The sequence below is a fragment of the Meleagris gallopavo genome, chromosome 1 (assembly GCF_000146605.3).
Source record: "Meleagris gallopavo isolate NT-WF06-2002-E0010 breed Aviagen turkey brand Nicholas breeding stock chromosome 1, Turkey_5.1, whole genome shotgun sequence".
In the NCBI taxonomy this organism is placed as follows: domain Eukaryota; kingdom Metazoa; phylum Chordata; class Aves; order Galliformes; family Phasianidae; genus Meleagris; species Meleagris gallopavo.
This window is the reverse complement of record NC_015011.2, coordinates 59,074,445-59,096,421: the sequence shown is the minus strand read 5'-3', so window position 1 is coordinate 59,096,421 and position 21,977 is coordinate 59,074,445. Positions and strand designations below refer to the sequence as shown.

Sequence of the window (21,977 nt, the reverse complement as noted above, 5' to 3'; positions counted from 1 at the left end):
AGTTTTCTTAAGGGAACTCCTGTCTGCATTCAGAGCCAAAGACTGAATACGACAGTTCTCAGCCAGTTTCTCCCTAGAGCTAAGATGAAGCCAGCCTATTTGTGGCTTTAGGTTCTGCTGTGTAAATGATGGCTGTATTATTTCTGCTCATTTTGGAATTAAAAGTATCAAAGTATCTCAAAACTTCTGTCTGCAGATTCCACATGGTTTAGTTTTCTTCTTCTGGCCTACTGGCATGAGAGACTTTATTGCCTCAGCCATGTTTTGATAATTTTTGCATGCTTCTTTATGCGAGGAAATCTAGACGTTAGGGTTTTTTTTAGCATAAACTCATTCCCTTTCTAAATTCAATTTTTATGAGTCAGTATCTCAACTTATTTGACTAACTACTTCATGACCTACAAAAATTTTTTGAAATCTGTATGTTTAGTAAAAGTACCATCTCTTCTTCCTGATCTTTACATAGGTATCTCTCATATGCCACTGCTGCATTTCTCTCAAATTCCCAAAGATTGAGGCAAATGAAGTGTACTGTGAGGACCAGTTTTCACAGTTAAAAAGACAAAGAAGTTGTTTTCACTTTTAAAGCAATGAATATTTACTTAGCCACTTCCTCCACCTCTCCCTCCTTAATTGACACAAATTCTTATATAAGATAATAAAGTTTTTGTAAATAGGTAATATTGTTAAAATAATAATATTTTCCAAAATAAAAACTTTATGTAATAAAGTCATCCTCCCCTTTACGGAAGCTTTCCTTTCCCACTGCAAGTTTACCATCTTTCCTTTCCTTATCTGGCTTCCTTGGCACTTCACAATATAGTTTGTGTCAAAAAATGTAACAATAAAAAACCTGTCATCCTGTCATAATAAAACAGTGAACAAGATCTGTTTGTGGCTTGTTTGTTTTTAAAGACAACAAGATGAAGAAACATAGCACAGTTTGCACTAGTACTAGGGAGCCAAGCACTCCTATTTCTGTTCCTCAGAACTGTTTCTTGAAGAGGTTACAAAGATGTACATTTGTGTTTCTCCTATAGAAATGGACCTCAACCAAATCAAATGCTGAAAATCACTAACTAGTTTGCTCTGCTCAGCGTTTGTAAACTTTCTGGTAGAATCAAAGATGCAGTCAGCTGCCCTTGGGAAGCTCATGCATTCAAACCCAACATAAAGATTTTAAGAAGCCCAAAAAATGGCAGTGGACAGTACAAACTATGAACAAAAATTCCCTGATTGTCTGAGACTTTATTTCAGCTTTCTGAAAACAGTGTGCTTCTTTGGTAGTGACACTGATCCAGTGCTGTGCACTCCTTACCTTCTCCATTATCTCCTCCTTAGCACTGCAAGAATTATTCTTGCTAGCTGACTCACTGTCCTTAGAGGGCTGTCAGCCTCTTTCAGAACAGCACTCAGAAATAGATACTTAAATATTCCAGAATAATTTTTAGCATGTCAGTCAAATATGTAAAAGGGTGACTTAAAAGACTTTAAGAGAACTAGTTGCCTATTTCCATTCTGATGTCTTTTTCTCTATGTAGTGTGCTAGAAAAGGAAGAAAAAGTGGACGTTACTTAGGACAGATATGGTTTCAGACACAGAACGAGCCAAGAAGACGCAAATTCTTGTATTTGCTTCAAATAGAGGCAAATTATTATCAAATTCACTGAGAAGACACCCTTTCCCCCAACAAAAATGTTGTACAAACCACATTTTTTAAAGCTGTCCCTGGCCTCCAGTGCACTGCTGGGAGCTGCACGTTCTGCTGGGCTCAGCCTCTTTCTTGGGTGAAAACAGACATGGTCGAAGCAAACACTTCTGAATATAGAAGTGCACAGACACACTACTCCAGCCTGAACGTGGCTCTTAGTATTATTTTAAAATTCCAGCCAATGTGGAGGTGCACACTTTTCACACTACTTAAAGGCTTTGGCATGCCTTTTCAAGTCAATCATTTGTGCAGGTGACCCCCCTACTTGGAAGCTGAATCAGACTGAATGGAACTTGTTCCTCTCAGCACACATCAATCACTCCTTGTGCACACGCCAGCACAAGGATGACTGCACAGAAATTTTGGAAAGGTACTTGGGAGAGGAGTCATCTGTGTTGTATTCCCTGCTCAGATAACTGCTTTGTGAAAAGCTGAGTAATTTTATGAGGAGGGATTGAGACCCTTCTTGGCAAACACAAATAAAACTCACCTTTATGTGGGAGACCTGTCAGTGAGCCCAGGTGCCAGACATCCCAGGCAAGCTTTTTAATCATGTGGCTATTGCTAGATCTGCATTGTGACACTCTTTTGTCTCCAGCCTTCTGAGTCTCACAAATGAGACAGATGGGAGATAGGAGGGCTGCTCTGAAGTAACGTCTGCTATTTTATTATGCTGGCCTACAATGTCAAAGGTGGTGTTGATGGTATTGCAATAGAGGTTGAACCTTTCTGACAATATTCTGTTATACTTTGTTGCTGTTTGACAGATGACAGCAGAAGGGGCAGTCTGACAAAATGGTGTCTGCCATGGAAGTGCACATGAAGCAAAAGGGTGTCACTGAATTCCTCCATGCGAAAAAAATGGCACCCATTGACATTCATCAACACTTGCTGAATGTTTCTGGAGATGAAACAGTGGATGTGAGCACAGCGAGGTGGTGGGTGGTGCACATCAGTAGTGGTGACAGCAACAGTGGATCTTCGCTGGTGCAGATTTTTATAGAGTACGGCATGCAGGCTTGTTTATTGCTGGTGAAAATGCATACCTAATGGCAGCAACTATGATGAAAAACAGTGCTTTGTAGCTGAGACTTTGCTCTATCAAATAGTGTTATCATGCTCTTTGTATCTGTTGTAGTTTCTCTGGAAACAAATAGGAGGCGTTACTTTTGGAGCAATGTACGTACATGTATTTTAAAACATGCTGTAACAGCACAGTGCTTCAGGACCTCCATGTGAGTATGTATGCTCAACATAGCAATGTGAACATATGTAAGGCTATGATTTTGTACTCCCTACATGGTAGACTTGCATTATGCACTGCATAGTGAAAGCAGGTTAAGGACTGTATACCACGTACTCACTTGCACTGATACACAACTGCATGAAAGGCAAGGCAGTAAACTAGGTTCCTAAGGTGGTGACAGTTTTAAAAGAAAAAAAAAAACTAACAAAACATAATCAATCAAAAAAAGCCCCAAAACTAGTTTTCCCATCTGAAGTAATTTTCAGCTATCAATTTGGATAACTCAGTTCTATGGAGCACTTATAACAACATAGCTGAAGGCGAAGCAAATTTTGGTTCAAGGACAAGAACAAGTGGCCAGAGGCAGAAAAAACTTCTAAAGCCAGTTTTGCAATCAAATCCAATATACCATGTAACTCATTTCCTCTCATGTAATTAGTCACTAGCGTCAGGTTTATCAGAGGTGCTGCTTTTTCACATTTATTTCAAATAAAAGTCCCCAGAATCCGGCATATCCACAAGATCAGCTAAACCTTCTTTTCTTTCTTTCATTTAAATCAGAGCACCAGTTGTAAAAACATATGGTCACAAAAGCGAGAGCTTAAACCTACCATGCCAAGTTTCTTTCTCCTCAAAATATTACAAGTATGCAAATCAAACAAATATCTGGAATTTGAGGTTCTCAGCTACTCTGACAAGTCGGAGTTTGAAAATTTGGCCTTCACTGCATGTATATACATTCTTATTTTTATACTTATCCACAAAGAAAAAGCAAGAGACTGGAATAAGGGAATTACTGCACATACTCATATGGATAGGTACCTCATAAAATGAATAACCATACAAGAAAAATCATTAACAATAGAGCCATCTGCTGTATTTCAAAAAAACTACACCAGCGAAAAATCTGAAAATGTTCTAATGCCTTACAATCTGAATTTCTTAAATAAATTTTAAAAAAAGATTATAATTATAATGGTATAAAAGACAGGAAAAGCATTCCTTGTACCTCTTCTAATTAAAAACAATATTTACTAGCATAATACTGTACTATGTACTTAATGATACTAATTGACTTTGTAGCTGAGCAAGTAAAAAGCATAAAAGCCTCTCATTCCATCTAAGGTAGATAAGCATAGCACTGTGTAAAAAGACAAGGAGGTCAGCTGCAAGTTGAATATTTATTTAAATACAGACAAGACACTCAAATGACCTTTTCTTCCCCTAAAATAAGAAATTCCAGGTCTGAAGAGCTTACAGTAGGAAAAAAAAATCGACAAAAATGACCCAAAATTTAGTTAGAATATGGACTAACAGTGGTTTTCGGGATATCTTTACATTTCCCTCTGCCAATACAGAGGTGCCTTCTTTCAAGTATGGTGGAAGAAGCAGATGTTTAGAACAGAGTCCAAAGAACATTTTGCATCTTAAAGATTGTATTAAGCCACAGCTCTGAAGTCTTGTTTAAAGTAGGCAAAACTGAACATCATTTAACTGTCAGTATTAACTGTCCCACTTTTGAGAGTGCCATTTAAAAACAGTTATAATCTAGAGCATTCCAGCACCTGCTGCATCACTGGTGCTCTTCCTCTTGATGAATCTCCAGCATAGTTGGATTACTCAAACCACACTCTTGTAGAGATGATTAGGAGTGAGCACAAACCAAAAACAGTTGTAGTCAGCATAAGTCTTCTCAAAGAACTACCCAACTACATTTGTAACAGTTTCACGACCCACCTGCTCACACTACATCTGTACACTCACTGACACTATGTGGATAATGCCTACCTGCCCCAAATGTATGTGCCCTTATCAAAAATACCAAAGATCAGACATTTGAAGACAAACGCTATTTTTCCTACAAATCCTGTTGTTTAGCAGTTCTAAGTGTTATTTAACATTTCGTACCTTTTTGTAGATTATACAAAACAAATGACACTTCATTACTACACCTGCAACTTCAGTAATTGCTGCATAACAATTTTTTGCCTACTACAGGCAAAACTAAACTTTCACAATGAGAATTTTTTACGCTTCATGAATAATATAGTAAAGACATTCTTAGCTTAAAAAGAAGAAGACTTATATTTACCTGCCATCATAGCGATCATACTGGCTTTGTAGACATTAGCAAGGGACCCTAGTTCACCTGTTGCTAGGATTGTTTTCATGTGAGCTTCTCCACAGGCCTCACGGCACTGGCGGATCTCCTCATACAGACCTGTGGATAAAAGCATTTGAAAATGATCAAAGTTGGCTGAGAGACATTTTCAAGTATGGCTGTAATTTCCACTTCTGGATTAATTTCCAATCTTATAATTAGTCATAGCACTCAAGAACTTAAGTTTTGTAAGTTCAATAAATTACATGACTGGAGGTAATTAACAATGCCACACAATTTCAGACTGAACTTAATAGCTATTAATGTCGCTTCTCTCAAAACTACTAATGTGCACAGTATGCCAAACACTCATGAATACATCAGGAGCAAAAAAAAAAACCACTATGATGTACAAAATTGATTTTAAAACAGCTTTTCAAGCAATAAATTTGGTAATAAACTGAATTAGTACTCAGGCACAGTTATGTTTCCCCTTGTACATCATGTCACCACAATCCCCGTTCCCTACAGCCATCTTTGCAGGGCTCAGCCTATGAGACAACAAAGGTGTGACCAAGTTGTCTAATTACAGATCTTGGTGCCACTTGTGGTTCCCTGACATCTTTCCCTTGGCCTCCAACTGCTACTCCTGGAGGCACCTCATCTCTATTAGGTCCCATCCTACCCCCCAGTTCCATAGGGCAGTCTCAGGAAGGCCAATTAGGAGCTAGATGCCTGTGTTTAGATATTTAAATTCCATCCTAAGCTTTGTGAAAACACAAATTTCCCGAAAACATGCAGCCTCACCAACACAGGCTGCAAATACCCCTGGTGAGGAAAGCCTGAGGTCCAAGGTAGCACCTTCATGGCTCAACAGCTCTGCATGGATCTGCATCTGTGAACTCCCCTCAGGGGGTTACTAAGGACTCAGGTCTACTGAATTCCTTAAAAAAGGCAGAACTTGCAGACCTGGTGAGGAAATGGGAGCACAAGGAAAATGTCCCATCCCTTTCTGGCAAAATTCAGCACTGCCCTCCCCCCCAAAATATTAAACTTCCGGAGATTAAAAGAGTGAGAAGTTATGGAAATATAACTGCTACAATCTGGCCACTTGGGGATGATTAAGGCTCATCTAATACTAGTGGCAGGGAGAAAAGCAGCACTTACAGTGTGCTGCCAACGTTTCTGGAATCTGAATTAGAAGAAAAAAAAAAAGGCAAAATAAGCAAATAGTATATTTTATAAGATTCCTTTTCACAAACTATACTCAATCTTTAAGCACACAAAATCGAAAAGTTCATTTATAGAAGGCAAAAAACACAGCTTTAACAATTATTTTTAAAGTCTAGGATTATTTTTTTCAGCATACTGTCTCAGTCCCCAGAAGAAGGTTCGCCAGCTGGACACCTCCTTTACCTGCCATGTTGCCTGTCCTACTGATGCTGTGGGTATCCCAGGCTGCTGGGGCTGGGATCACTGCGGTGGTCCTCAGAGACATACTACACACATTAGTAGACAACTGGCTAACGTACTTAGCAAGTCCCTTTATAGACACCAGGCTTCACCTTGTTTCTTACTGTGTACCAAAGGTGTGAATTAATCAGTACTAGCATGCGGTCTAACATGTTTTATTGATCAATTGATGATACTCCAAAACCTTCTACATCAAATCAAGACTCAAAAAAAAAAAGGAAATACAAAGCACCTGTGCTATTTTCTTGTGCATTTGATAATGCTACTCATGTTAGATCCAAATGCAGTTTCTTTTTGTGGAGTGACTCTTTCCTGAAGCCTTTGGAAAGCCAGAAAAAGCAGCTTTCATGTTCTAGTTTCGGTAACAACAAGAAAAGACTCAAGTTTTCTCTACCTTTAAGATACACTGCCAAAAATGTCAAAACAAAATCAACAAAATGTACATTTAGTTTGGATTCCATGAAAAGAAATTTTATTTCCGTAACTGTTGTTCACCGAAGTTAGTTCTGCAGCTACAGCACTCTCCCTATTGTTGGAAAGTACATTTATATGCAATTAGTGCCAAGATCATTTGAATAGTCTCTCTATCTGACAGCATGCATCAACCCACAGACAGGAACAACTGAAGATCTTCAATCATCTGTGTCTGTCAGGTTACTTGAGGTGGTGGAACAGTAGGCATGTGTTAATGGGGCAGGTGTGTAGGTAATAAATACTCTTCTCTTATTCACACTCTATTCACAGATCAATTATTGCATTGAGTATTTGGCACTCACAGGATATTCTCAGCCCTACAGTAAAAATACGAATAGAAATGCAACTACCTCTGGGAAAGAGAAAATTAACCAGAGCACCTGAGACTGAACACCTCAGTCCCAGGTCAAGCAGGCACTGCTTTGTTTCAGAAACAATGCATAAACTCCTACTGCTTTCAAAAATAAAAAGGGCACTCAATCAGATTTAAATAAAAAGAGAAATTACTTGATCAACTCAAAACTTCCTCTCAAATGACTGAAGAGTGATTGAAGTTAATCACACTTGAATATACACTCATTTTTTCAAGAAGTCCGGGGCCACTTTTAGGACAGGTTGTGCTGCCAAATTTCAATCTTGTAGCTACCTGGTTCTCTCAAACTCTTTAGTGACAGGAGCAGAGCTGGACACCGTGGCTCTTGGTGTACTTCTGCAGGACACCAGTAGTAGCTGGCAGAGCAGGTGGGGCTGCTCTGGTTAGCAGAAGTGGCAGAAAGCATTTAGGAAATTCTCCAACACAGGAAACTCCAGAGGCATATTCTCAGCTATGAGCTAAAACCACCATGAAAAGCTTGCAAGAGATTCATCTTCTGACTTTTAAAAACAGTGGAAATAATAATGAAGAGCTCTCACAGCAAATGGCCAATACTGTGTAGCATCTCAAATACAGCACTAACACTACCCATATTAAATCAGGAAAAAACACACACAAAGAAAACAAACAAAACCAGAATCAAAGCAAGCTATGCTACATAGATTATATTTACATCCAGATGTTCGTTGCTGCAGTCTGTAGTACCTCCACTGATTAAGCAGTTGAGTGTGATACAAGAATTATATTCTACTTTTTTTTTTATTCTACTCCCATTTATTTAACATACTTTACTGCTTTTACAAACTTCAAATCTGCTTTTATTGTATGCATATATAAGTCAGAAAAGATCAGATTTTATAGGAGAGAAAAAACCCTTTATAGCAATATTTTCAATTGCACAGTTATAAAATATAAGTGCTGGATGGTGACATGATTTTTTTTTTGAAGCTTTACTGAATTTCCAAATATTCAGTACAAACATTCCATTGATATTTAGCAGTTATTAAATACACCAGAGAAAATGTGCCTCTCCCTTCATGTCTCTCAAGCAAGCATCCCTATCAATTAATAATAGCTATGATCTGCCCAAGATTGTCTATATGGTATTCTGATTTGGTCCAATACATTTGTCTTAAGATCAAATGAATGGAATAATATGTCTCCTACACAGAATGAAAATGTTAAAGGAAGAATAAAAACAGCTTAATTTTTATGAAACTGCTCTTCTAAAAAAATGTGGTGATAAAAACACGTTTTTTTTCTTCTTTAAATTCAGTTTATTCACTGTTTTCAACTAGTCATTCACATTGACTGATGTTAAGGGTAGCAACTGAGGAGAGAAGGGACGATGTTTCAATTTCTGTTAGACCAAAAGATCAAGGTAATCATGTTAGGAAATTGGAAAATGAGCTGGAATGCCTTCTGTCTTGCACATTAATGGCAGGTTTGTTAACAAAATGACAAGCACGAGGCTATCAGCACAACACGACTCTATCAGTTCTGCTCTCAGCCACATATGTGCAACTCCAGGCTCCAGTGATTCACATGAAACTGAAAACAGAATTTGGCTTCAGGAGTCTGAGCTGCTGCTGACAGTATAAGAAAGAAATTATGCAGACTTTGCAGTCCCAAGTCAGCTTGCAAATCTAGAAAATGGAAAATTCAAATAAAATATTTTCCAACAACAAGTAGAGTCTTGTTCAAGTCTGCAGAACGGATAGTGGGTATATTATCTCTGCAGCTTATAAAGGGGGGCCCCAATTACTGAAAAAAGACCTTGCACTTGTAACTGAATACTTATTAGCAAGGATTGAAAGGCAGCTTTCATAATGAGATTACAGCTATGCACTTCATGGATGCAGCCATGCTCTAACTTCTTAGACTATTCTATTTTTATACTCTTTTTTTTTTTTCACAGGAAACTTCAGCTGACATAGAGCAAATGATAATCAACCATTATTAGTGGTTGTCAAGTATTTGGAAGCTGCTGACATTGTGGTATATCCAGTGTTTGCTAAAAGCTGTGAAAGTAGAAGTAATTTTATCAAACCTCAGATAGTTTCAGAAGGTAGAGCAACACCACAATATGTATGGAGAATATATCCAGCTTCTTTCAGTAATTTGTTGGTCAGCTTCAACACACTTTATGTACAGGCTCCACATGCTGTGGTTAAAGACATAATCTAAATTCTGATTTTTAAGCTTAATTCATACTTCATTAAGTAATACAAGACAATGGTTGAGTAAACTATTGTAAAGTATTATTGCTCCAAAAGCAAATTGCTTGTAAAAGGTATGTATATATAAGCTCATAAACATTTAAGATTCTTTTCCAACCTGAATTAGCTGCCCAATAAAGCTGCTTTCACATTCAGCACTATTACAAACCTCATTACAATTACCTCATAAAGATCAGATCTAGAAAATATATTTCAGGTGACACAAAGAGTCTCAATAATACTAAAAAACTGCTCAAAATGCAGCCTGCCCCCCACACTGTGACATCGTGACAGTGGCTCAGTCCTGAGCCCAGCCCAGGGCACGCATTCATCCCTCAGCAAAAACCAAATATTGTAGTTCTGTTAGAGCTGTTTCAGCTGAAACCAGTGGAAGGGTAGGGCACAGTGCAGTGCTAGCTCAAGTTATGGCAAATAACTGCATGCATTTGGATACACTGGCTAAACATGGTCCTGTGAAGAGTGCAAAATATGCAGCCGTGCCTATTTTCTGTTCAGGAAAATTTCATCAAAAATTCTCTTATGAGAACCTTGAGACCTCACTCAGAATGGCAACCACTGCCATCAAACCAGACTGATAAGCTTCCAAAAGCAGGGTCAAATATCCCACTAGTTTTATGGTTTTGTTGCCCTTTTTTTTTTAAGGTTTTAATAAAAATACGGACAAAAATAAGTTTTGTTACTTATATGCATTAGCTATATTTTAGGAGGGCTGCTCTAAAAGTAATGCCTCCTACTTTATTGATACACAACATCAGAAATGGATGTTGGCAGCATAGCAGTAGAGGTTCAACCTTCCCACCAATACTCCATTACATTTTGTTCCCATGTGACAGATGGCAATGGAGGGGTAGTCTGACAAAATGGCATCTGACATGGAAGAGTGTATAAAGTAAAGGCATGTCACTGAATTCTTCCCCGCAGAAAAAGTTGCACCCCCTGACATTTATCAATGCTTTGCTGAACATTTACAGAGGCAAAATAGTGGATGTGAGCACAGTTAGGCAACAGGTGGCAACAGCAACAGTGGGTCACTTTGATGAGCATGATACGCAGGCTCTTGTTCATCATTGGCAAAAATGCATAGTTAACACTGGTGATTCTGTTGAAAAATAGTGTTTTGTAGCTGAGAATTTGTTCTATCAAACAGTGACTTTCATAGAGTTACTGTGTTTACTGTATTTGTTGTAGTTTCCATGAAAATAAATGGGAGGCATTACTTTTGGAGCAGCCTATGTATGTATGGCCCAAGATTTCTTCACTTAATGCAGCCCAGGCAACCCAAAATGTTGGATACTCATGCAATAAAATATTCACTAAAAAGCTTCTGAAACAAACCAGAGAGCAAAACTACTCCATCATAGTGACCCCAATTATGGAACAGACTAAAAATATATGAAGCCAGAAATACACAAACAGTTAAGATAAAAGGTCTCTAAAGGTCCATATTTATTTGTCAGTAGTATCTGAGATCTCAAAGAATGACAACATAACAAAATAATCATAAAAATATACTTGGGTTTTAAATATAAACAGTTTCTATCATAACTGCAAGGCAGCCATAAAAGCTACCTTCAGTAAAAGACACGTAAACTAACCACTACCAAGATATGGATGCCTTTTGAATTTGTCCTGATCTTGGCTGTAGACAGAAGACTATAAATAGCAAATCAAATTTCAATCTTAACGTATTTATTTAGTAAACTGATAGCTTTATACTAGATCCACCATTCTTATGTCTATGTCCTCCTTCCCTGTGACTTACGATCAGAACAGAAACAGTTCACTTCCCATACAGAAAAAAACTAACAGTGTATGTCCAGTTCATTTCAGTCACTGGTAAAAACTCTCTCTCTCAATCGACCTGTGCTTCTCCTCAATTCTTCTCATAATCCTGGGCTGTACAATCTAGAGCTTGCACTTGTAACTGCCTGCATGCCCTAACTTTCTGACCTCTGCTCTGCGCAACTTGCATCGAACAGCAATGTACCACAAAGTCTGAAGTGCAGTAAGAATGATTAAGTCAAAAATTTTTGTAAGATAGCAATAGAAGTTTTTAGACACAAATTCAAGCTGCTTTCCAAGTTTAGTGTGATGGACTTTTTTTTCCCTCTCTCTCTCTCTAAGTGCTGGAGAAAGACCACTGGACTTAGGTCATTTTGTATCAAAGACCTGTTAAATATCTCCACTGGAGGAGCAACATGCTTTCTAACTGTACATAAGGTTTGTTGCAAGTCACAAGCATGGCATAGGAAAGTGTGCACACAGTCTTAATATTGGCTAACACAGAATTTGAACCATCATTCTCGGTCTCCTAGTCTCCATCTTCCATCAGTTTCTGAGGCTGTATCTGAATCACTTAAGATAGAAACAGATGACTACAGCATTCAAGAAGCCAGACATTTGTAAACATACATTTATTTCAAGGTAAAGGGATGGACATGAAGAGGTCAAGATGTAAGACCAAATGGCAAACAAGATATGAGTCTTGAAGAAACAGATGCACAAACTTCAGGTGTTTTGTTTTTTAGTTTTTCCAATTCAATTCTAAATGATAATTGAAAGAAGCCCAAAATCAGAAAACATGAAGTGTTACCGTGATGTCTTTACTTCCTTAACCAAAAACAGGTACCAGTGTTTTTATGGAGCCTTGCAATCACACAAGCTATTACAGTACTGCATTATACAATTAAATGGAAAATTCATTCCAAGACAATGATGTGTTTACCTTCACACTGAGATTAGTTGTAGGAGCATTGTCAGCACTTAAGGCGAACCGTTCACAGTACATTAAGGAGGCAATTAGAGCAAAAACCATCTTCAGCATTATTGTTCTTACTAATTAGTTGCAGGTTACAGGCATAGGAACATCAAAAATAATATGAAGAGTCAATTTGTACCCTCAATTTTGAAAAAGAAAACAATGAAAATACACATTTTTGTCAAGAACTGAAATGTGTATTTAATAAGATATCATTTACATTAGCAGCCCCTTGGGGGGTTTAACAAAACTGTTCAAAGACTGTCGGCGTTCATTTCTCCTCCATTTCACTTGCTATTTTTTTAATTCTGTATGGAAAATGCACCAAAGTATAGAAACAACAAACCCAATCTTTAAAGCATAAAGTAATTCTGAATTCCCAAACTGTAACAGCATTCTTTTTAAGAAATTTGGTAATTTGTCATGCTTTAGTAAAATTATTTTGATTTAATTCAGTGTCCCAGATTATCAGAAAGTCTCTGAGGAGGGATCAAATTCTTTAAGGACTAATAATGTAGAAACTGGGGGGAAGAGAGAGAACTAGCACATACACTTACATAGGTTTAGCTTCCTTACCTTCCCACTGGCCACTCAGCACCAGGCTCCTGCTAATGACAATGTCAATCTCTCTGGCACCATACTGCACAGCCAGCCTTATTTCAGCCAGTTTCGTTTCTAGAGGAGTTTGTCCAGATGGAAACCCAGCAGCCACTAGCAAGGATGGAAATGGAGGTAGGGGGAGAAAGTTTGGTTTATAAATTGAACATAAAATTGTGTACTTCTAATACACCAAAGAATTTGAAAGCCACTGAATTTTTTTTTTAAATCCTTATCACAAATCAAAAACCTAAAGGCACTTGATCCTACCCTCCATCCAGCAGATACTAACTGCTTCTTATGAAAAGGTCTCTTTCACAAGACATACATTTCTCCAAAATGTTCTACAAAAGAACAATATCTATAGAACTGAGCAAAGAAGGAGTGAACTCATATGTGAAACAATAGATAATTTTAAAATTCTCCCCAATTCTTTTAAGGAGTTTTTTGAGTTAAGTCCCAGTAATACATTAAATAACTAAATCACATTACAGCAAAAACTTTCAGTGAGGTCTACTTAAAATTTCCTTTATGATGTTTAAGTACAAAACCTAAAGTAACTTTGGAAATAGAAATAGTAATAGCTTTGTCAGAGATTCTCCATGACATAAATGCAGGTAGCATTTTTTTTTCCTTACACAACAATAAAGAAATGAAAAGAAAACTCAGAAAACACGGATGTTAGCATAAAACACCTGATCTAACTTCAAAGTTAGCCCTTGCTTTGAACAGGTTTGACTAAACGACATCCAGAGCTCTCATCCAAACCACATAATTCTGTGATCCTACTTTTTGCTTATAGTAGATTCAGAACTTGTTTATCATGTGGTGACTAGAAAAGAACTGGCACTATGAAATTTATGAGTGCAAGTCCTGAACTTGCAGGCTGCTCAGCCAGCAATAACCCTTGCCTTTACACAAATTCTTCAATGATTTCAGCCTGTAGGACCATACTTAGAAGCCAAAAACTGAGGATGACAAAAAAAAAACAACACAACAGCAAAAAAAAAAAATCACAAACCAGAAAACCCAAGATATGTATTAGAGTAATCTACTTCTTGTCTACTGATTCTTTGCAGGCACACTATCTCAATCAACTTCTTCTACTCATTTGAGGGAAATGGCTTTGTATACCTTAAGAACCTCTCTGCTGAGCTTCCAGGTGACAGACTTGGCATTCCTGATAAGCTTGAAGTTGAAACAAAACAAATGACCACAAAAAAACATAAGCAAATCCTCCCCACAATTCCCTTCCTTCCACCTGCTACCTTTTCAGCTCACTCTGAAACAAAAGCAAATCTGAACTTCCAGATTTTTCTACATATTTTACACAGGTAGATAATACTGCTACACAACTATGTATCTATCAAAAGATACAATTGATTATTTTAACAAAACACTTACCCGAAGCTACTGGTATATTACAACCAGCAGCCTTCAGGGTGTTAACAGCATCAGTGACTCTTGCAGGATATACACAAACTGCTGCAACAGTAATACCTGTGAGAGACACAGTTCATTTTTTTCACATGCAGATTTGCACTTCTCTAGTGCACATCACATAAGGACATAGGTATGTTATTTGCACTTCTCTCCCACTTTTGTATTCTCGCAAGAACCTTAAGGACATACAACAGGGATATTCATATAAGTGCTTCCCGTATTTTTATCTCCCTCATAGTCCTCCATCTGTGCCTGGGAACAAACTAGCATTACCAGGAGTTAAAGCACCTCTCAGTGTTTTTTTTACCAACAGATTCCCTGTTTAATGACATACATTTAAGACGTGCTTAGTCAGCAGCATATTGTGAGAAAAACTGCTGCCAAGCTCTGTCCTTACCTGTTGAGCCAGGCTGAGCCCAGCAGCAACAGAGCAGTCTTTATGTTAATGCAGTTCTACTGCTTTTCTAGTTGAAACACTGTTCTCTCTGTCTCAGATAATTGCTCTCATATTTAATCTTTCAACCACCTGAAAAGTCCATAAATCTAAGTTTAGTGAAAAAAAAAAAGGCTAAGCTTTGATATTTCACATGTATGGCTAGAAACTAGAGAACTGACCTGCCCCCTTGGTTTTACATCATATAACTTCAATCAGTGGATGAAAGCCTGCGTAAAACTATTGAAATATTTTGATAGTAGAAGCATGCTGCACATGTCACTGAGTTTTTTCTTTTCATTAGATGACTGTAAGGCCAGCATGCTAGGACAGAAGCCAAATCGTATTCACTGGCACATCAGTGATCACATCTAGAAAAATTCAGAGGTGTTGCTCTGATTTAAAGAAGTTTTATATTGAGACTCTCAGTTTGCTCTGAAGTTTTATCATTTCAGTCTCAGGTGTAAAATCTGAACTTCAGATGGAGCCTGCTTCAGTAATGTCAACTTGTTGTCAATGCTTTACCACCAGCTGATAAGGGCTGTCTGCTTCCCCTCCAACTCTGTTGGCTTAGCTGGGAACTTTGGAAGTATACAGAGTGTATGTTTCACACATAACCACATACTAGAGGAATTATTCCTTAAAGCAGATTGGGCTGCAAAGATGTCACTTATCATAGTTACTCAAACAAGCAGGTAACAGATAATGTTTTCTGAAGGAGAAATAACGTGCTTACACATGTGGAATACCTATTTTCTGGCAAGTAAAGTGGCAGACTCTTGAGTATCACAGAATTATAGAATGGCTTAGGTTGGAGGGGTCCTTAAAGAGTAACGCAGAGCAGCATCGGCTAAGCATGAAATTCCCCACTTCTGCAATTCAGAAAGGACATCAGCAGATAAATTTGTTTCACTTTAGTGCACTGTTATTAAAAGATACACTGAAGTTACACACGGTTTCTGTATCAAATTTGTACATTATGTACCGTAACTTACAGTGTTTACCTGAGTCCATGCCTTAGTTTGGTTTCCAAACTGTGAATGGACTTATCCTCTTCACATTATTGCATTAACTCAAAAGAATAAGTATTATGCATTTAAAAGTTAGGGCAGTTTCTTTGAATAAGACTATGTAGTACCTACTTCTCTCACAACTATCAGTTCAGCAATAGTGTCTGTCACAATTGTTTCCATAATAGAAGAGGTCATTCGTACACCTTTCTGAAAACTAAAAAAATAACTGAGGGAACATAGACATTTTCTCTACAAACCTAACAGAACAAAAACAATCAAACCTTTATCATGCATATCCATGGCTTTCAGCAGATCCTCTCTGATGGGATGCTTAGCTTTAAAACACAGTCTGTGAACATTTGAAGGAGTATCATCACCAGAGAGAGTGGTAAGGTCTATGCAGGTGACAGCTTTCAACAGCCAAGCAGCCTGCAAAGGGAGTGAAGAAAGGAATATAACATCTCAGTTCATGCTTCCAAAGTCAAACTGACTTAGAAACAGGAATCCAAAGCCTGGTTCTCACTCTAAGAATTAGGAAAAGTATGCCATATATATGGAGGATACAAAAAGAATGGTTTATGACAGACAATGATGGCGGAAATTTGTTCACATTTTAAGTAATATCTGACAGTACAGAAAGAATTTGGAATCAAAAGTCAGCTGCCTCAGAATCAAAGGCTCAACTCCATTTTTTTGTTGCAGAAGCTAAGTACCAAACAGGACTAAGAACCAGACAAGCATTTGTACTCAGAAAACAAAACAAAACAAAACAAATCATTAAGTTATGCTTGAAAAGGACCACAGATTTACAATTGTAAATAAACATATGAATGTACATGTCAGTAATTTGTACATAGGTCACTCCAAAACTAATGCCTCCTATTTACATCCAGAGAAACGACAACAAATACAAAAAGAACAATAACACTATTTGATAGAACAAATTTTTACAATATTTTCAAAATACTTCTCAACCATTATTAGCAATGCATTTTTGCCAGTGATGAACAATATCCTGCATGCTGTGCTCATAAAAACCTGCACCAATAGCGGTGACCCACTGTTGCTGTTGCCACTGCTGCACCAACCACCTCACTGTGCTCACATTCACTGTTTGGTCTCCATAAACATTCAGCAAGCACTGATGTATGTCTGTGGGTGCCATTTTTTCCACACAGAGGCATTCAATGCCACACCTTTGCTTCATATGCACTTCCGTATCAGATGCCATTCTGTCAGACTGTCCCTCTGCTGCCATCTGTCACACAGCAACAAAGTGTAATGCAGTACTGGAGGGAAGGTTCAACCTTTACTGCCATGCCACCAACATCCACCTCTAATGTCATGTGCCAATAAAATAAACTTTTTTTACTTTCAGCAACTCCCCTATAGTAACACATTTGTATGCCTGTGAAAATAAAACACGGAAGCAGTGGAAGTTAAGAACCCACAATTTTTTAAAATTAAGAGTCTAGACTTCAAATGTTTCTTTGACTTGTGTGAATCTGGGACTAAAAAGAAATATGTAATTAATAGGTGAAAAACAAAACAAAATTAGAAAAACAAAACAACAGACTAAGAGCTAAATTACAGGGCTAGAGTAGTCTTCAGAGGAAAATGCTATAGAACATTAAAAGACTTATTGATAAGAGAATGGAACAAAACTACATCAAAATATTTTTCAAGATTTGTTGTTGAACAGAAATTGAACTTGAAACATTATTTTGAAATATTTGCTGGAGGTCTTCCAGCGAACGCTCATTTGCAGCAATGGCTTCCCTAAAAACAGACATCTTTTGCTGGGCACTTTCTTCAACAAGGAGTGAGATGGCAGTGAAGGCTGCTTGAGTCTACACAGCAATATCAAGGACAATCTCTTCCTGACCATTCCATTCTATTTCATGGTTTGTCAGTGTATGAGGCAAAACGTGTTTCTGCATGGAGGCATTGCTCTGCAAATCTTAAGAGGCAGACCAGCCTGTAAACCTTTCACACTTAGCTAATGAGTGTGTCCTTTCTGAACCTATAGCAAGTATTACATCAAAAGCTGCTATGGGGGTACTGAGCTGAGTAATGAACTGTTACTGGCCTCTGATAGTCTAAGCTTGACTGCTTGCTTCTAACCAATTTCTACTTTCATCCTATAATACTTCAGATTTGATCCTGAAGGTAGCTTTGGCCACCCCAGAACAGCTGCCTGCCACATTAAGCTCAGAATGTCAACTACTTTGAATTTTTTTTTTTAAGAATTAAGTACAAATAAGTGATTGCAGCTTCATTCTATTAAGCTGCAATATAAAGATTGCTCCTTTATTGTCTCCTACCTCATGCTCTCAGTTTATCAGTCACTGCTGAAAGGAAGCCATTTGTTCAGTGTGGAGACAGAAGGAATAACACTTTTTGCCCGCTGAACCAGGAATCAAGTTGTCCTTCGAACATCACTTACAGCCCACAGCTGAGTGCTTACTGGGAGCTGTGGGCCTGCTCCACAGCATTTCTCAAACCTTGTCCTTGCTCGATGCTGCCAAACTGCCTATCTATGGCATTCCTATAGCCAGCTCTGTCCACTGTAGCTAAACACACAGAAACACACATCAAGTACCACAGCCAGTTAGGATTTTTGAGTTTTCAGCAATAACTAGTTAAGCAAAGAAATCACACTTGTTGGGAATGTTTAAGTAAGCAACAATCATCCAGGTAGGTCAAACTTGACAGGGACCATGATCATATCTTACAGCTTTAAATTAAAAAATAAGGAGGCTGTGTGCAGAGAAGTCTGCCTAGGATACAGAATAAATGTGGTGGGATAGTAATATACAACTTAATCCACTCATGAATAAAGATGACTGAAATTCATTTGCGGTTTTGCCACTCATGAGTTATAAGGTTTTTAACTTGTTTGGATAAATGCGTCACCTTATTCCATCCCATCATCATCAAATACAAATTATTAAAATAAGGCATGGACAAGCACATCTTTTAAGTTTACATGCATCTTGAGGAAAATTCAATATTTCAGCTTAGAGAGGGAGAGTGACTGCTTTAAAAATACAGGAACAGAATGCATAAAAAGAGCACTTACTTGCCAATTACCTTTCACAGTCCGCCATTTCTGAATTTGTTCTGCATGCCTTACAACTGCAGGTGGATTCACATACACTTTGGAGATCCAGCCAAGATCTGATGTGGGAGAAAAAAAAAAAGAAAAGAAAAAAGCCTCTAATCTATTTCTGTGTCCTTTTAGTGTGCTGTGTGAGACTTCAGAAAGAAGCTGTAGATTTATTTTGGTCCTCCGAAGAGCATATTGTGCTTTCATATCCTTTCAGGGGCTTCTGCACTTCTAACCAGTCCAAAATACCACACTACGATAAACTTCTGTCAGGGGATGAACTGTGAACTGGATGTTTCACGCAGCATGTCTTGTTTGCTGTTAGAACTAAATTAACTTAATGTTGGTGAGAGATGCTGTGTTCCAGTCCTGAACCTACAAATTTTAGTATGCATGCTGCAGATAAACAGTCTTCTGCTGTTGTTTGCTGATTTACTTCTTGATTCCAGAGTAAGGTAACATTTAGTCAGTTCATTCCTTGTCTGCTTGCAACAAGGATGGCATTTTATGTGTATGTGTGTGGATCTTTGATTGCAGGAACTGTATCCCACACGGTCACAAAAATCTCCAGACAGACTTTCGTGTAATAATACAGATAGATTGTTTTTCACCTAGAGCTACGTTTAATGAATTTGCTATGAGGGATGGACAATCTGCAAATTTCCAAAAGAACTGCATTCCTGGGCAGCACATCTGCTGGCAAGTATATATGTACCTGCCTGCCTTAGAAGTGCTCACCTTGCCAAGCACCCTGGGGGACTCAGGCAAACATCTTCCATCTGTGAATTTCTTTAGATGCCCACTGCAGGTGGTCTGGGTTGCAATTTCAATGAGTTACAGGACTGATAAACAATAACCAGAGCCAAAAAGAAGTGGATACTCAACATCTACAAAAATAATAAAAATGTCCAAAAATAGAAGCACCAAAAAATGATAATCTCTTAATGAAGGGTAACTGAATGATAAAGAATTGATGGCTCACACCCTCACATCTTGAAATTCCTGCTTAGTGTGATAAATCAAAGGTCTAATTTTGAATGTTAATAAACACAAACTCATATCCTCCTGCTCAGAGTATACAGATAAAAGAAAACAGAACATCTTTAAAATCTCATGCACCCCAAACATAAATAATTCTTTCAAATCTCTTTCTTTCTACTTTTTAGTTTTAATAATGCACAAAAATGCAGGACTAATACACCAATTAAAATACGTGCAAATGCAACCTTGTTTCCCTAATGAGACTTACAGATAACACCAAAGAAAGCAATTTAGGACAGAGATAACTCAGTGGATATGCAAGACAATTGTAGGAGATGCAGCTAAGTCTTGTTCTCAGCACAGTCAGTCACCTTGCTAATACTTTCCTATCACTACATACATTTAATATCATAAGCAGAATCTGCAGGGTCAAAATGTTGTCCAAAGCAAATAAATTAAAAAAAAAAGAAGAAGGAATTCCAGAGCAGTCATAAGGAATTTAGGATTTCTAGCAACAGTCTTACTACATGGTGTACAAGATAAGGAGCAGCAGGTCAAGATGAAAACCAGTTTAACAAAAACCCTCAATAATTCTCTTTACTCACCACAGGTCACATTATCTAAAAAATAAAACATGAATCTGACATGTAGAAAGCAACTGAGAAAAGCTATTGCTACAATATTTACGGCTAAATCTTTCCTACTTCTTAAATGTCAATAACTGCAAACCATATAAACACAGACAGCTGAAATATAAGCTGCATCTTCTGCAGCTGCTTTAAGGTCAGGTCTCCTAGGTGAGAGCACAAATCTCCCATGGGGCTACCATAGGCACTATTTGCCATTGAGAAGGAAAATATAAACAAACAAACAAACAAATAAATAAAGGATACAGAAATTCTGTGTAGTGATTCTACTACTGTGTGCCAAGTGTACAGGGGCAACCATTTAGTCGTAATCCAATTTGCCCTGATAACTTTTGAACCCTACTGCATACACGGTGATCTTTCAGTTCTTTTGGAAAAATGTAATAAAATTCAAGAAGCTAATTTAGATGAGGAAATCAGCTTTTAACACTCTATAAGGACCCAGAAGTTTCACTTACTCTACTGTAACCTATTATTTCTACATTTTGGAAGACAACAAAAAAATACTGGTTTAATAATTAATCTGTAAAAACTACTGCTGCCTGCAGAAGTGTTTGGAAGAATACAAGGACATCAAGATTCTATCTGATACATCTCATGCTGGACCTTGCTAGAGATACTTTTACTGTATCTGGCCCTACCTGACTTTTGGGCATGGCTTCTCAGAAGGTTTGAGTAGTCTGCTCAGAAAACGGAGCACTGCACACTAGATTGCATTAAAGGAAATAATTAAGGGTAATGCTCTGAGGGGTAGGAGAGGCTAGTAATTTCAAAGAAATTCACAGTCAATAGGAGAAAAGAAAAGGAAGAACAATGGAAGTGAAATAAGCTACTACTTCTGCTAACTAATCTTCATCCATTGCTGCTTTTAAAGGAATGAGTAACCTGATATGCTTATTCTTATGGTTCATTTTAGAAATTCTATTCAGAACCAAAAGGCCCTTGGTTAATTATGTAATAAAAAGAATGCATAGCAAAGAAGGACAAAGGTTCTGGTAATATGCAGTAGCAGATGGAGACTTCTGTCTGACACAGATCTTCCATTCAAGCCCACTTCTCCACCATACAAAGCAGTGGGCAAGTGAAAACAAATACATCTCACCGCAATTGTCTCTAAATAGACTTTTAAGTCTGCCATGTGAGGTCTCACCAAATAAATGTGTGTGTCTCTATTCAGAAAAATCACTTATAACTCCTGTTTATTCTTCTTTTTCTCATTAAAAAAGCAGAATAAAACCATTATTTCAAATAGAACTGACCGCCTTTGGATTCTGCCCCTCCTCCACTCCCCCAAGCTTTATAATTTAGTATCCGGCTAAGGAAAACTATATTTAATTAGGCTCATTAACCTTGCAGTGTGAACATGTCTTTTTTTTTT

General features: G+C 37.7%; 1 protein-coding gene across 2 annotated transcripts in view; it reads right to left on the bottom strand.

Moving 5' to 3' along the window:
- Positions 1-19,193, bottom strand: part of DERA (deoxyribose-phosphate aldolase) — a 45,884-nt gene extending 26,691 nt beyond the window's left edge. The window contains exons 1-5 of one of the 2 annotated variants that reach the window (XM_010713766.3): positions 18,945-19,193; positions 16,144-16,291; positions 14,378-14,473; positions 12,953-13,087; positions 5,050-5,178 (exon numbers count right to left, since the gene is read on the bottom strand). In XM_010713766.3, coding sequence (XP_010712068.1) covers positions 5,050-5,178; positions 12,953-13,087; positions 14,378-14,473; positions 16,144-16,291; positions 18,945-19,178 — 742 coding nt within the window. In that variant the 5' untranslated portion in view covers positions 19,179-19,193. The remainder of the gene's footprint in view (positions 1-5,049; positions 5,179-12,952; positions 13,088-14,377; positions 14,474-16,143; positions 16,292-18,944) is intronic. The other variant, XM_031554993.1, reaches the window with a different exon arrangement.
- Between the last annotated feature and the right edge of the window lie 2,784 nt (positions 19,194-21,977).